Genomic DNA, 15,891 nt, shown 5'->3' on the forward strand with positions numbered 1-15,891 from the left:
ATAGTCTTATGATCGAGTTATGATGCATAAGAAAAAGATAACAAAGCCAAAATTCGGCCCTGTACCTGTGGGCATAGCGGGGTACACGGTGTCAGCAGCTACCTCTAAAATCGGTCCAGAACGGAAACTGTCAAAGAACGTAGGTTCCGCTAGTGACCAAAAACGTTCGCTACGCGTTCTACAGGTACCCCGCACCACTTTGCTACCAGGAATCTCAGATTTGAATACGGACGCTGAACCTGATTTTCGCAGTACGTAAATGTCCCCGGGCTTGCCTGAATAGGCCGTTCTGCAACGGACGAAAGTCGCCGTTTACCTCTAGGCGGACAGCTCATTCTAGTTCGTGGCAAGTGCATAATTGACTCCTGCTCCAGGACATATATATAAAGCAGATTAGGTCTGCAACACATCAACGCTGTAATGACGAATATTTATGGTAATACGTCTACCTGTTGCAAATCAAGCACCATAAACCGGTTTTACCATACGCTTACATGTTGAGACCGAATTGTACTACCATGCTCGTCGCGACAATATACCTGTTTGTCTTTGCTTTCTTCACAGACGCCCAAACCACTATACCCATCAGAGCAATCGAACATGGATCACGGCACAGGCCTCGTAGCTGTTCCCCACCAAGGAATTTTGAAGCGGCCTGTAGCGCCTGGTCTACAGTCCTCGATGACCGTCAGCGCATTGCGGGTAACTGCAGCGATGGGCAAGGCCGTTGGAAGTGGTCTGTCCTAGATCTGCAGCTTTGTATTGTTAATTTGAATGGGACACTGGCCCCGAGTGATAAGTGGGTGACCGTCGCACTCTGCCTCAGAATAGATTGCTGACGATTTACAGTGGAAGCTATGTGAGGTCCTGCGAGAGGTGCTACACAAAGGCTTCGTGCACTGGCGAACGCCTTTATGGGTGTGGTTGTCGCACGAACCTACTTCAAAATAGGACTATAGATGCCCTCATTGACCTAAGTAATTTACTCCTCCATCAGATCAGCCACGGTAGCTAATCACTTCCCCAGACACTGCTGTCGGGGTTCATAACGGCACACTTTGCTGTGGTGCGACAACAAGCCAATGCGGCTCTCTCCTTCAAGAGACGCCGACATGGGTGGATCAGGATTTGAAAATCGACAATCACAATTCGACATGGAAACCGCGACGACTTCGCAGTCGCAATACGCATAGCCTCCATCGACATGCACATACTTTCTGAGTTTACGAATGCTACCAAGATAGGAGATCACAATGTTTTTTTCTCGCGGGAAAAAAGGAGGGGCCCTGCGGAGGAGTACACTGTCAAAGCGCCTTCGCTTTCTACTTCTGAAGGCTGACAACAGACAGGGCCTTCATAGATTAAGTCAAATGTAGGAAGCATAGTTATAAAACCACCAGGTACATCTAGAATCTGGCAGTCTGGCAGAGAAAGGCGGACCGATAGCTGCTCATAGAATTTATTTGGTAGCTTAATTAAACTGTCCACATTTCCGCCTAGGTGACCCGTGATTATTTCTGACCAAGACGAGCGGAGACTGTCTCACTGTTGGAAAAGCACATTCATGCGCTTTCCGTAATGGGCTATCTCTTGGGACAACTTGCCGTTGTATTTTGGCCCCAGATCGTGCTGTGTACAATGTTCAAATAATCTGGGCCGGCTTCAGCACAAAACCTCTCGTGGCTAACAAGGTCATTTGAATATTCCCTTTGGCATTGGGAACTTGCCTGTGTTTATAGCCATGGTCTATCTACTTCTAAGACCAGATTTTTGAGAGCGCGTAAACCTGGCTTGTTGTGGACAGAAAATGCTGACCTATTTTTATTACAGACAATCAAAATATCTAGTTGCTTATAAGGAATCAATTCGTTGGAGGAGCTTGTCTACAAATTTACGATTGTACATACTTAAAGCTAAGTTTATGCTGGCTACTTATCAAAGCCATGTGTTAAGGCTACTGTAATCGCATTGAACGCAAGATCGTCTTGATGCTAAAAGTAGCGCAACCCAAACGAAGGTTTGTAAACGGACGATTGGCATGAATCTTCATCCCCGTGTTAAGATGCCATCAGAGTCGGCGCTTCGCGCGATGGCAAGGAGCAGCTTTCTTGTCATTGGTCTAACCATCCATTCTGGCTACGGAATAGGGAGTTCTGGACATTCAGAATAAGGTAAATTGCACTGTGCAGCCATAGTCCACGATACTCCTTAGTACAATTTAAACAGCGGATCCTCGATCGTCTCATGAGCTCCCAAAGCGGCCCTGGTGCCATTGTCGGCACAATCCAGAGACTTTAAAGGAGTTACAACAGAGCCAGAAGGAGAGCGGGGCCATGAGATCCATTCGTACCTTCCAGGAACCATTGGTATATTAGCACAGCATAGTAAGAACTGGACATAACGGAATGCTCCGGCAGCTATTCTGCTCTCTTGGACAAAGGCTGCTTGCGCACCCTCGTCCATGGCTAGTTTTTTTTGGCTCAGGAGAGTTCAATATGAGCTGGTATTGGCGTTGCTTACGTCCTCTTTCCACTCTTTGATATGGGTACATGATTTCAACAGCTACCTTGCAAAAAGGGCCTAAAACAGAAACTATCGAAGAGTAAGAGAGGACGCTGGTTGCTACCGACAGTATTTCGATCCAGTCATCTAAACTGTCCCAGGCCGAGGCCCATTGTGAGTCTATACGTCCGTTCCTACTCTTGAAGTTGCCTTATTCGAGGCCAATTTCTAGCCCACAGAGTCCAGCACGCCGAAGGTTGCCTTATTCGAGGCCAATTTCTAGCCCACAGAGTCCAGCACGCCGAAGGTTGCCCCCATACCTCCTATAATAGCGTCGGAAGCGGCAAAGCCCGGCCTACACAGGAGATGTATCTGCTCTTATGGACCGACCTACATCTGGCCTTATTACCGCAGTAGCTAATTCATAAGCGCTTCTTTAGATGTACATAGTTTGATTTGCCTGGCCTCGTAGCTCATCTACAGCCGCCGCCAGTTTCGGGCTTTCTACGACGTTGTAATGGACTAATATGGCGTGAGTTCTGAATTCGATGCGCTGATCCTTTATCCAGTTGGTGTATCGTCTATCCTGGTCAATTTACATTACTTTACAAGTCATATAAGCAGAAACGAGATCGAATAGGGTAGGGACCAAGTTTTCAGTCGGCAATACTGCTCCCCCGCACTCGAGCTGTCCCAACACCGCTTCTTTCCTCGCACCGCTTCCGGCCAAGCACCGCTTTGTTTCTAGCTAGCGAGCTTTGCTCTCGCTTTTACGGGGAACAAAGCTTCCCTTTTGCAACATCACCCAAAAAGCTGTGCATGGACAGTAAGTTGAGCGATGTAATTTCTGGATTGTACTTTCCTGGTTGAGATGGAGTAAGCCCTCATCAGAGCTAGGTTTGTCTCAATGTCTGTCATAGCTAGATAGCTACATACGGACAATCGAAAAGCTACAGAAGCAGAGGCAGCCCATCTGACGCCGAGCTGAATGCATCAGGTACAGTACAGATGAAGACCTCAAGTAGTCTCTCGAAGCGGACGCGTCCAACTGTTTTGACTCAACAAGTGTAGTGGAGCTCATTCCATATGTGGCCATGGTGGTCGGGGCTGCATCGTTTCTGGCGCTACGCTAGATCGGGCGTGCGTCCAAGTGGCAGCCAAATACAGATATCCTCGGCTGGTCCGCTGCTACTCTATTCCAGAACCCATTTTGGCGAGAATGATTTCTGGCTCAGTTCGATTCAGCGCCTTGGCGTTGTGCAGCCCAATTGAGGCTGAATCCGGTCCTAGGTATATAGAGCATAAATAGAAGCAGTTGGCTGAACGATACTGGACAACGGCGAATCGAACGGCTACGTCAAAACAGCACTTGGGAGGATATGTATTTCAGACTTTACGGTGCGCAGGGGTCCGATACTGCACTCAACTCCAGTTTCGCTTCAAGGGTAATATGTGCTTCGGTGCGAGGCTATTTCAGGTGGTATGTGGCTACGTTTTGCGCCCCTAACAGTTATGTTGGTGAAAGGAAAGAAAATGACAATTCTGTGGCTGGCCAACAAATATGGAATATAGAGAGTCGCATCCAATTCCTAGTCCAGATCAAGCTGGTGAACCCCTTGAGAACCAGCTAGTGCGAGATCGGGATCATGTTTTGGATCCGGATAATATGACAGGGCCCATGACTGAGCTGCCTGAGCTGCCTGGGCTGCCTGAGCTGCCTGAGCCACCGACTGAGCATGTTGAGTTAATTCTATTCTGCCACAAAACTATGTTTTTCAGACATAGCCTCCAAGCTACATATGTTTTGCGAATCCAGTAGACGACCAGGTCATAATCTTCAAGGGCTTTATAGTGGCACTATCATTGCTGGATATTCAGCACATAGGAAAGAACAGTGAATGGTAACAGCGAGGGAGCCTCGTGAAGATAGGCATGCATGGGAATATTTGGGCTGCTTGACTGACGTTCAAATACTTTCATTTGTTATGATTTCCTGAACGGGTAATTTCCAGATGTAATCGATATCGTCAGTCAGTGCCACCAGCCCATTTTGCAACCATTTATATTTCCTACTTAGGACGTTGCCCCCTGACGGGTATGTGTCCCACAATGCGTCTCACAGCAGAGCCTGATTGCATTCTATTTTCTCCTCTCTCTGTTCTTTGATTTCGGTATTAACCCAGCTACGCCTTTGAGGGTAGAACTTCAATTTAGTTAAGTCGCCAATTTACACAAGGTTTAGAAGATTGACATTCCTTGGTCTCATGAGCATCAATGAGATTCATCTAGCCGAAGTACATCGTGGCGAAGCTCGTAAAGAGTTCTGCTACCATTACGTTGCCCCTGGTTCGGCCATAAGAGGAAATTTCAAGGTGGGAAAGCTTCCTCATCCGGTAATATGGACTCCTCAACCTGTATTAGACTTCCGGGGTTTTATACAACCCTAATCTGATATAGAGCCAGCCTCGGACATGCCCGCATGAAATGCCATCTCTCAATATACATCTTTTTACAGTACACCGCCACCTTCCTAAAACACCTTGTAGCCAAATACGACTTGGCTGGACAAAAGTCACCAATGACAAACTCACAAAATCGAAAAAGCTGCTCTTAAGATTTGTGACGAGACATTGCACCTTACAGAAGCTGGCTGACGTCTATAGTCGTTGGGCAGTCGGTTACCAGTGCCTTAGGTTTATATCAGTATACGAAGAGTCTTTGGCTGTGACGTCGCAGCCATCCCACCCCCATATTGATCGCTCTCTATTGCCATTCGTTGTTCTTTTCTGTACCTTGATCGTTCAACAGCATTTGAACGATTATGGGATCCCGGAAGGTTCTGCCATGGCTGTCGAACCGTGGAGCCTTAACTGCTAGCCAAGATACGGGTGATCGCTCCATGAATAAGCTAGAAAGCACAGGATTCTAAATTGATTCTAAAGCGTGATAGCGATGCGTATTGCACAATATCTTTGGACATGATCAAAATACTCCACCCTTTCTCATCATCAAGACTGCTCAATGCCGTGGTTCTGCGAACTGACGGTCAACAAAGCTTCTGAGCAATTCAAGGGTTTTCCCTTCCTTTATCGACGCACCCAGCCGCAGCTTATCCAAATTTGACCATTCCGTGCCCTTGGGTTGTTGATAATTATCCAATGAGAGTTCGCCTATTTAGGCCGGGCATCTTCACCGTGGCTGTCCAGGACGTCATCCTTATTGTCCAGTGCTTTCATGGGACTTTGCGGAGGTGCAACTGGCGTGAGATTGACCATCCCACTAACGCAGCGCGGGACAGTTATTCCGAGGGCGCGAGAAGTAAAAAAATCCCATGAGCATGTCATAATACAATACACTGACTCGATGCACTGTGTAAACTGATCTATCATTGCTCCTGTCTGTACGATAGAAGTGAGGGATAGACGTTCTTCGGGGATCATCATCAGAGGGCGGCCAGACCCAGATGACTTGAACCTAGCGATCAATTGCTAACAGTAATTGACTAAACAATGGCCTCACACGGCTCAAGATGTGTCTCAACGAGAATGAGGGGTACAAGGGCGAAGCCTTGTTGCTCGTCGAGGCAGCGTGAATTTGCAGGTTACCTTGGCCGTTTGACGATTGTCGAAAAGGGGGCTTTATTGTGGGGGATTTGGAGTTAAGACTTCGTGAATCTGCCCCACAATCATGCACATAAAAATAAAACCGGCAGAAAAAGGTACGTACCTGTCAGGGTAGAGCTAAGGTGATTGGTTGGTTGTAGACTGCGACAAAAATGGCCTTTTTCGAACCAAGGTTATTATTGTCCGTATGAAAAAGATGGCCTCCATTGTGATCAATAGCAGATACCGTCTCTTGTTTGCGTCCTGCCCTGAACAACTGGATGAACATTAATCAGAAAAGGCCACTCATAAAGATTTAAACTATGCAAAGATTGAGCAACTCTATTAAATTCCAACTACTGAGGGAGTCTACTGCGCCAGGCTATGCAGTTTGGGGGCCTTACGCGGACGACCACGGCCTCTTTTGTGAACACCGTTGGGACACTGTGCCTTCTGCGTATGAGAGTGACCACTCCTCTTATTTCGTGACTTCGCCTTAAAGACCTCCTCCAGCTCAACCATGTTGCCCATATCATCAGGGTGTTGGAGAGTGGGCTCCCAGGAAATCAAATAGTGCTTTGTTCCCTGGATAGTCTCTTCTCCAACAGCAAGCCCCTTCCACTGCTCTGGCTGATCCTTGAGAACGATTTGAGGGCTGATGTTCAGGTGCCTATAGTTATTCCAGGCGTCGATCAAGTCTGGATGGATAACGCGCTCAGGCAATAAGGTGGGCTTCCAGGAGACCAATGAGTAAAAGACGCCTTCGATGACTCGCTTTTGAAGGATGGATTCAAGTTCCCATTCAGTCGGAAGTTCGTCCCTATTGGCATTGGGAGTACTGGGTTCGGTTCGGTTGTTTCCACTGGAGCCGGATATTGCAGGACTGGCAGGTGTCTGCACACCAGAGCTCGAAATCGGTAACGGAAGGTTGCGAGATTCATCCGGTGGCGACCTGCAGCCATTGTGGGACAAGGCAATGGACGTATCCTTGGGGGCAGGTTCTACAGGAGAAGTCGAAGCGAGACATGGCTGGTCCGTTGAAATACCTGTAGTTTCCTTGTCCGGATCCTGCTCACCAAGAGCCCGAAGCTCTTCATTGTATGCTGGTGGATCACTTTGTTGTGGATGGTTGGTCTCACAGAGCGGATGATCTAGGCTATCGAGTTAGTCGACTCTTGTAGATCCGAAAGTTTAAAGTTCACCAGGATAATACGTGCCATCCACGTCAGCCGATCTGACTGTCTTAATTGAAGCTCTTTTTTGCTCGCTTGTAGTATCTGGGTCGGCACGCAAGCTTCCTGGCTTACTGGTGGCTGAATGCTTCGCAAGTTCTTTACGCTCGGCTTTACGTCTGGCTTTGTCCTTGAGCTGGGCTGCCACATCAACATGTTGGAATTGCAGCGACATGATAAACGGATTGATTCTGAAGAGTGGTGGGTTTGTCAAAATGGTCGATGACTCTGTGGAATGAAATGCCATTATTGAGAGAGATGAGCATAGAGAGAATGACTTATATAGGCATGAGCTCACAGTATTCGGTCATGCCCTGGATTGCCCAGACAAGAAATTGCCCCTTTAGGAGCCAAACTGGTAAGACCAAGTCTCAACAGGCAGACTTTGATATTGGTGACGCATTCGAACACTGAGGCGACAACTAGTCCCGCCAATGGCATATCTGGCAGCAGGTTACCGTCCTGGACCAGCCCCTAATCGACTCGCTTGCTCTATTTCCTAATTGGTGAGTACCAGTTTTACCCATTGCCTCTTTCGTCAGTGGGAACGTTGCAGTCTTGATCCCATCCTGACTTGGCACTAGAATCATTTTCTTGGACCAATAAGCGGCTATCTGGAGCCAAGCACCGGCGATGGTCCGGTGCCTAGCCACTTCAACACCACAGTCGCCCGTCACAGACAGGATTAGTCTGTAAGGCGCAACTACGACCGATCATTCAGCAGCGTCATCAGGGACCTAATGATAGAAGCTTCACACCTGACACCTAGCAACGCTGCCTACGTTGAAAGTAGGCAGCGTTGTTCCTGTATGCCCGGTTACCGGCCATGTTCCGCACATGGTGCGAATGAAACGTTGTTACGCATGTGCGGGAAGATGCTACTGGGCTGACTCGACCCACGAGCGAACTCTACCTAAGTTTGCCACACCAATGTCGTCGGAGTTCCCGTGATTGGTCACTGTAACAGTAATGGATGCAAACTGTCTTCTAATTATGGGTGGGAGTTCCTGGTTTCCGGCAAGAAGAAAAACAGGGGGCAATGTAAATGGTACTGGGGCATAGTTGGACGCCATGGTTGGTGGCAATATTTGATTACCCTCATACCCTAGACTTCACAGCCGTCGCCCTTCGGGGGCGGATGAGGGTTTGGGGAAGTATGATGAGCGGTCAGGACGCCACGGATTGCGTATCCCTTATCATGCGTTTACGAGGGCCCGGCTGCTAGCCTACTCCGAAACCCTGACTACATCAAGTACCAGCCCAAGGCAGTCTCGTCATCCTCATTGAGCCCCCTGCAGTAATGGCGATGCGTTTGCCACTCTGACCTCATTGAATCTTCAAGGCAGCAGCTGCCTCTGCGCATGGCATCATTCCAGCTCTGGTAGTGGAATATCGCTGCCTCGACTCACCAACACATGGGGCGGTTTGGGGTACGAGAGGACAAACGCAGAGAACAGGCATCAGGAGTAGCCCCTGTACGGCAACAACGTCCGTCATGGCCATGCATTCACTTGGTAAATACGACAACCCTGGACGACGCCTTGAAGTGCGGACGCTTGAGATTGCTTCTGTCACTGCACGTATCGATCCCACATTGCTGGCGTTACCCTAGGCGCCAACAGTTTCGTCAGTCTCGCAAGGGGCAACAATGGTCGGCGGCCCCGCGATTGGTCCAATGCCGGTCCGACTCTGTAGCCCAGCTGACCCATCCTGGGGAGCAATCTCCCCGAAACACCCCAATCGGATTGACTTCCTGTATTTTTGAAGCAATCCAAGAAAGGTAGGCGTTGGCGTTCATGTGTGCAAAGGGGCATTGTAATGGCGTGTGAGCGGCCATGTCACGAAAGAATTGTGGAATATGCCCCTTTTCGAATGCGGCGAAGCCGGGGCCAAGAAGTTGTTCGTCCTAGAACGACACTTTCATCGTTCCCATTTTCATAAGGTCGGCTGGAAGTGGGCTGCAGGCCAAGCAGGGCGCCATCTGTAGGAGTAAACCTAGCTGACCTGAACCTGTGGGCCACGCCGGCGAGGGTATGTAACCACCACCATGAGTCATTCTATTGGTACTGTCGAGCAGGTATCTCTGATGGTGGTGCCAGATGCGACGGCCAAGCCGCCATCGTTTGTCGAAGTATGTTGAATTAGGGAGAACCTTGCCGCCATTCGACCAGTGCGAGGGGGGTGACCTGGCTTAGAATCAGGGCTGGTGCCAACCGGATTGCCACCCTTCATTAGGCGTCTCTCTCCACGAATGGCCTTCTCAACGCCTGACGCAGGTAGTAATGTAGCCTACGCTGTGTTGCCCTGGGATCCTGCATGACGCACGGCAGGTCCGTTGCCAGGTGGAGGTTGAAGCGGAATTCCTCGTTAGATGGAGGCTACGGCCTGATGATCAGAACCGAGAAAATCGTAGGGACCCTCATTTGAAATAGCAACAGAGGAGCAGCGGCCTTGCCGGTGTGTCGGGGGCTGGCGACGCGATCGATGGTTGTGAAGAATTGCGCCGTCCGTGGTGGAAGAGATGTTCGCTGAGCACGGCGGGCTGGGTGCATTCGACTAACCTGACTGGTTCAACAGTGAATATTATGAAAATGTGGCCGAAGGGCAAGACAAAATATCGCTCGACAAGAATCGTGGCAACTGGTGAGCTACCCCGAGCGTCTCAACCAGTCCGCTGGCTAAGGGGGGGATGGGGGTGTCAATTAAAGAAGAAGGTGAGGGACGTAGCGATGAGGGGAGGGGTGGGCGCAAAATATAAATCCGGCAGAAAAAGTTACGTACCTTGTGAGGCGCTGACAGCAGAAACAGCAGAAGGAGATTGGCGGCCTGAGGCGAGAGAGCAGCCGCCATTTCCGAAGGAGGAAACCGCCGGATGCGGCGGCCATCCCACATCGACGAATATTCCTAAAATTATAATTTCTTTATTATTAATAAATAAATTATTATAATTAATTATTATATAAAAGAATTAAATTAATAATAACGGAAAGGTTACTTTCTTATATTAAAGGAGAAATAAATTAAGGTTTATTTATAAATTTAAATCTTAAATATAAAGATTAACGAGAATTATTAAATTAAAACCTATATTATTATTAATATATTTATTAATACTTATATTTATTTTAACTTAATAAACGATTTTATATTAATAATAAAGGATATAAAGAAATTATAATTATAAAAAGTAATAATTAAGAAATAAATATTATTAATTATAATAGGATAATACCTAATAAAATAAAATAAATCCTTATATATTATAATAAATAAACGAGATATTTATAAATATATTATATTATTAATAAATATTAAAGGAATTATTATTAAAGTATTACTTAATAATAAAGTATAAAGAAATTATATTTTATTATAAATTATTAATAATTTCGAGTTAAAATAATAAAAGAAAGGTACTTTATATCGATTTAAAATTATTAATAAAGGATTTATATTTTATAAAGGTAAAGAAATATAAAAAGAAGTTATAAACTTTTTAATTAATATTAAAGAATAATATAAATAAATTATATATAATATTATAGATATTATAAAATATAATATAATTTTAAAAATACTTTAATTATAAATAAACGATTTTAAAGTTAATTAAAGAATAAATTAATTCTAATAAGATATATTAAAAGAGATTTAATTAAAGGATAACGATTTAAAAAGTAATTCTTTAATAAATTTAAAGTATTTTAAATATATATTATTATTAAAGAATTAAAGTTAAATATTATAACGATTATATTAAAAAAGTATTAATAATTCGAAAACTTCTTTAATAAAAAATTAAAAATAAATTTATTACTTTATATATAATAAAATTATAAAATACCCTTTAAAGATAAGAAGGAACCCTTATTTATACTTATATATAAATTTAATTAAAAATATAAAGTAATTTTAAAAAAATATATTATAAAGAATTTTAAAAAAGGAATTATATAATCCTTAATATCGCTAATAAATTTCCTTATCCTCTTTATATTAAAGAAAAATAAAGATAAGAAATTTAAATAATATATATATATTAATTATTATAAGTTTAATAAAATTATTATTAAAAATTAATACCCCTTACTTTTAATTAATAATTTATAAAATAAGTTATTATATATTAAAATCTTTATAATATTTAATTTATTTAATATATATAATTTAATTTATATAAAGGAAAGAAAAGAATAAAAAATTATATTTTAAATTAAATATAATTATTTTAAATATTAAATAATATCGTTTAATTTAATAAACGCTCCGGTTAATTTTTAAATAATAATTAATTATATTTTATAAAAATACTTTAATAAATTTATTATAATTTATTTTAATAATATTTTAATTTATTCTAAAAATAAAGAATAATATTAAAAATATATAAAATTAATATTTTAAAAATTATAAAATATAAATTTATTAATTAATTTAAAGAAAAACGAATTCTATAAAATAATAATTATATTTATAAGATACGTTATATCCTTTAATAAAATTTAAATAAAACTTTTTAAAAGTCGTAATAATTAAAGAATAATTTATATTTATAAATATTATTAAAATTAAATCCTTTTTAAAATTAATTAATTACTATTAGATATTTATCTTTAAATTTAATAAATTAATAATACTTTTAATAAATTTAATAAAAAAGATAAATTATTTTAATAAATTAATAAAAAAATAAAAGCTTTTTAAATTATTAAAGAATAAATCGTTAATAAATTAATACTTTATATAATAAATTTTATAAAACCCTTTAAAATTAAAATTAATATATTAAATTATATAATCGGAGGTTAATTAAATTAATAAAATAATAATAAAAAATTATACTTTATTATATTTTTTTAAAGAAATTAAATAAATTTAAACTTAATTATTAAATATATAATAAAGAATTAATAATTATTATTAAAGCTTTTAAAAAATAGAGATATTATTTTAATAAAATTATAAAATTAATAAAGGTTTATATTAATTATAAAAACTTAATTATATTTATTATTATTAAAGAATTAAATAAATAATAAATATAATAATTTAAATTTTTATTAAAATTTAATTTTATTATTATTTATTATAAAAATAATAATAATAGAAAAGTTAATACCTTTAACCGATAACCGAATTATTAAAAAAAAGTATTATTTAAAATATATATTATTTTTATATAAAATTAAAATAATAACTTAATATTATCTCGATATTTAAACATTATTAATTAAATTTAATATTATAATAAATAAGTTATTAAATTTAAAAAATATATTTTAAAAACCTTTAACTTTATTACTTAAATAAAGAATAAATTTAACGTTAAAAATAGTATTATATATTATTATAATAAAATCTATATCTTTAAATAATATTAAGAAGAATTTATTAAAGAACTTTATAAATACTTTATATATAAATATTAAAGAGTATTTAAGATTTAAAAATAAATTATTAAATAATTTAATTATAAAAACTTAAAATTAATTATAATTAAAATAATTAATAATTATAATTTATATAATAAAATTAAGTTTATAAAATATAAATTTTATAAAGAATTATAATTAATTCTATTATTAAATAAAGTATAAAAAACTATTATATTTAACTTTATAATTAAATTATTATTATTAAAAGAACCGTTAATTAAAGTTAAATATAATAATATCTTAATAATTATAAATAAATTATTAAAATATATCTACTTCTTTTTATATATAGAATTAAATAATATTAATAATTTAATTTATATCTTCTTTTATATTATCGTTAATTAATATAAATTATTAAAAATAATTATTTTAAATTAAAATAAGTTATTTATTATTAAATTTTAAAAGTTATTTATAATATAACTTAGTATTAAATATAAATTATTAATAATTTATTACCTTTAAATAAATAAATAAATCGAGCGGATAAATTAAATTTTAGAATAATATTTATAATATTATATTAATTATAAATAAAATAATTAGGTATTATTATTATTTATAATATAATTTATTTATAATAATATAAATAATAAAGTTATATATATATTATTATTTTAAATAAATTATAAATATAACCCTAAAATTATTTAAATATTTTTAAAAAAGAATTAATATTAATTATAATTATTTAAATTAAAAAATTAAAAAAACTTTAAATTATATTATAAGAAAACCTTACTTTTTTTTTAAAAAAATAAAGAAATATATTAATTAATTAAAGTTAAAGGGATTAACCTTTAAAAAGGGAGAAAAAAGTTTACTTTTTTTAATAAAATATTAAAATTAAATAATTAAGTAATAAATTAAATTTTAAAAAAATTAAATTATTTAAAATTATAAAAATTATTTTAAAAATTAATTACCGATTATCGTTATTTAAAATAATATAAATATACTTTATATTTTATATTTTATTATTTAAATTAACTTTTAAAAATATAAAAATCGATATATAATTAAAAATTAAAATAAATTAATATAAATATAAAATTAAATAAATTCTCGAAAAATAAAAAAAGGGTAAAAGAATTAATACTTTATTTAATAAAAAGGTTATTTATCGGAAAATAATATTTAAAAATTTAAAAAATATTTAAAAAATATTATAAAGGAATTTTAAAAATTTAAAATAAAATAAAGTTAAATTTAATTAATAATAACGGTTTTAACAGGATATCCGGATATACTTTACTTTAATTTAAAACGAAGTTTAAAGGTAATAAAAAATTATTATAGGAATTAATTTAATTACCGCTTTATAATAAATTTCCTTTTCTATTTTTTTATATTTTATATATTTTAATTCTTTAATAATAAAGATCTTATATTAAATAATTTATATTATTTTTCTAAATTATATTTTTTTTTATATATATAAATATTAAATTTTTATATTTAATTTATAATAATACTCTTTTATTTCCTTAATTTCTACCTTTAACTTAAAATATTAAAATATTACTTTTAATAAAATTTTAATTAAAAACTTTATAATATAATTTATTATTAAGTTAATTATATTATTTTACCGGTTATTCTTTCTATTTCTTAATACTTTTATATAAATTAATTTAATTATAATACTTTAAATTAATTAAAATTATTTATTATTCGATTTATTATTTAATTTTATATCCTTTTTATAAATTTATATATTATAACTTATCTTATTATAAGTACTATAATACTTACCGCTTATTATACGTTATTTTAATAAACCTTTATTTTTATCTTTATTAAGCGTTAGACGTTTCCCTTTTACCTTCTCGTCTTATAAATATTAAGATTCTTTAATAATAAAGGTTCCTTTAAATTAAATTTATACTTTTTTAACTTTCTAACGCTTTAAAAGGGTTAAATTAATATCTTAAAGGATACGGACTTATTTATATATAATAGTTATTTTATAAATTATTTAATTTATACCCTTTATTATCTAGTTTATAATATTTAAAATTAATATTAAAGAATTTCTTTAATAATTAGAGATTTTATTTTTAATAAAAGTAGAGTACTTTATTATTTATTAAAGGTTAAATAACGTTTAAGGGTTATAGCTATTAACTATCCCCGGACATAATAAATTAAATATAAATATCCGGAAATATATATCTAATTTATTAATTATTTTATTTAAATTATAAAGTATTAAACTAAATATATTAAATTTAAATTTAATATTATTTTCCGTAAAAATAACGAAATATATAGTTTTAAAGGTAATAAAGAACTTAAGCTTTATAATATAGTTTATTAAAGCCTTTATAAATAACTCGATTTCCTTTAAATATATATACTTTAATAATAAATAAAGTATAATATTTAATAATTAAAGTAAGTAAGATAAATAAGGAGGTATATTAAATATAATAATACTATTATCTTTATAATATATCTTAAATTTAATTAAAATATAGCTCTTATAACCGTTTAAGATTAAGAGGTAATAAGGACCTTTTATATATATTTTAATATATTTATTAAAATATTTAATCTAATTTAAACCTGTCTCGTTATTAATTTAATTATTAGAAGTTAATTTAATTATTTAATCGCTTAATAAGTCGGTTTCGCGTAATTAATTTATAAAGTAATATTAGCTTTAAATAATTAAGAATAGTAGAATATATTAATTTTATAAATTAATATATTCTATTATTATTAATTATTTTTAATTATTAAATTAAATTATTTTTACTTTTTTAAATTAATTAGCGTATATTATAATAAATATCGAATTAATAACGCTTATTATAAAGCTAGTTTTATTAAAATTCTATATATTATCCTTTAAAATACTATATTTAACCTTTATATTCGTAATTAATTTAAATTAATCGGAAATAACTTTTAAATCTTTATAAAAAACCCTTTAATAATTATATTTTTAATTTATTTTAATCTTTAAATCTAAATTACAATTAATAAAGCGTTTAATTTAATATTTATTAATATATTTATTATCGTATATTTTTATAAAAAAATTAATTATATTTTCTATATTAATAATTTTAAAAAGTATTCCTCAGGTATTTAAATTAATTATATATTTAT

At 35.4% G+C, this 15,891-nt stretch overlaps 1 protein-coding gene across 1 annotated transcript; it reads right to left on the reverse strand.

The window, feature by feature from the left end:
• Window positions 1–6,473: 6,473 nt before the first annotated feature.
• PG998_003015 (uncharacterized protein) lies at window positions 6,474–7,583 on the reverse strand (the record flags this gene model as incomplete). Its single annotated transcript, XM_066869833.1, has 2 exons — window positions 6,474–7,255; window positions 7,412–7,583. 2 exons carry the CDS (start codon window positions 7,581–7,583, stop codon window positions 6,474–6,476), a joined length of 954 nt encoding a protein of 317 aa, XP_066733583.1.
• Between the last annotated feature and the right edge of the window lie 8,308 nt (window positions 7,584–15,891).

This window comes from Apiospora kogelbergensis, assembly GCF_038363985.1.
Source record: "Apiospora kogelbergensis strain CBS 113332 chromosome Unknown utg000002l_segment0_segment0, whole genome shotgun sequence".
Lineage (NCBI taxonomy): Eukaryota > Fungi > Ascomycota > Sordariomycetes > Amphisphaeriales > Apiosporaceae > Apiospora > Apiospora kogelbergensis.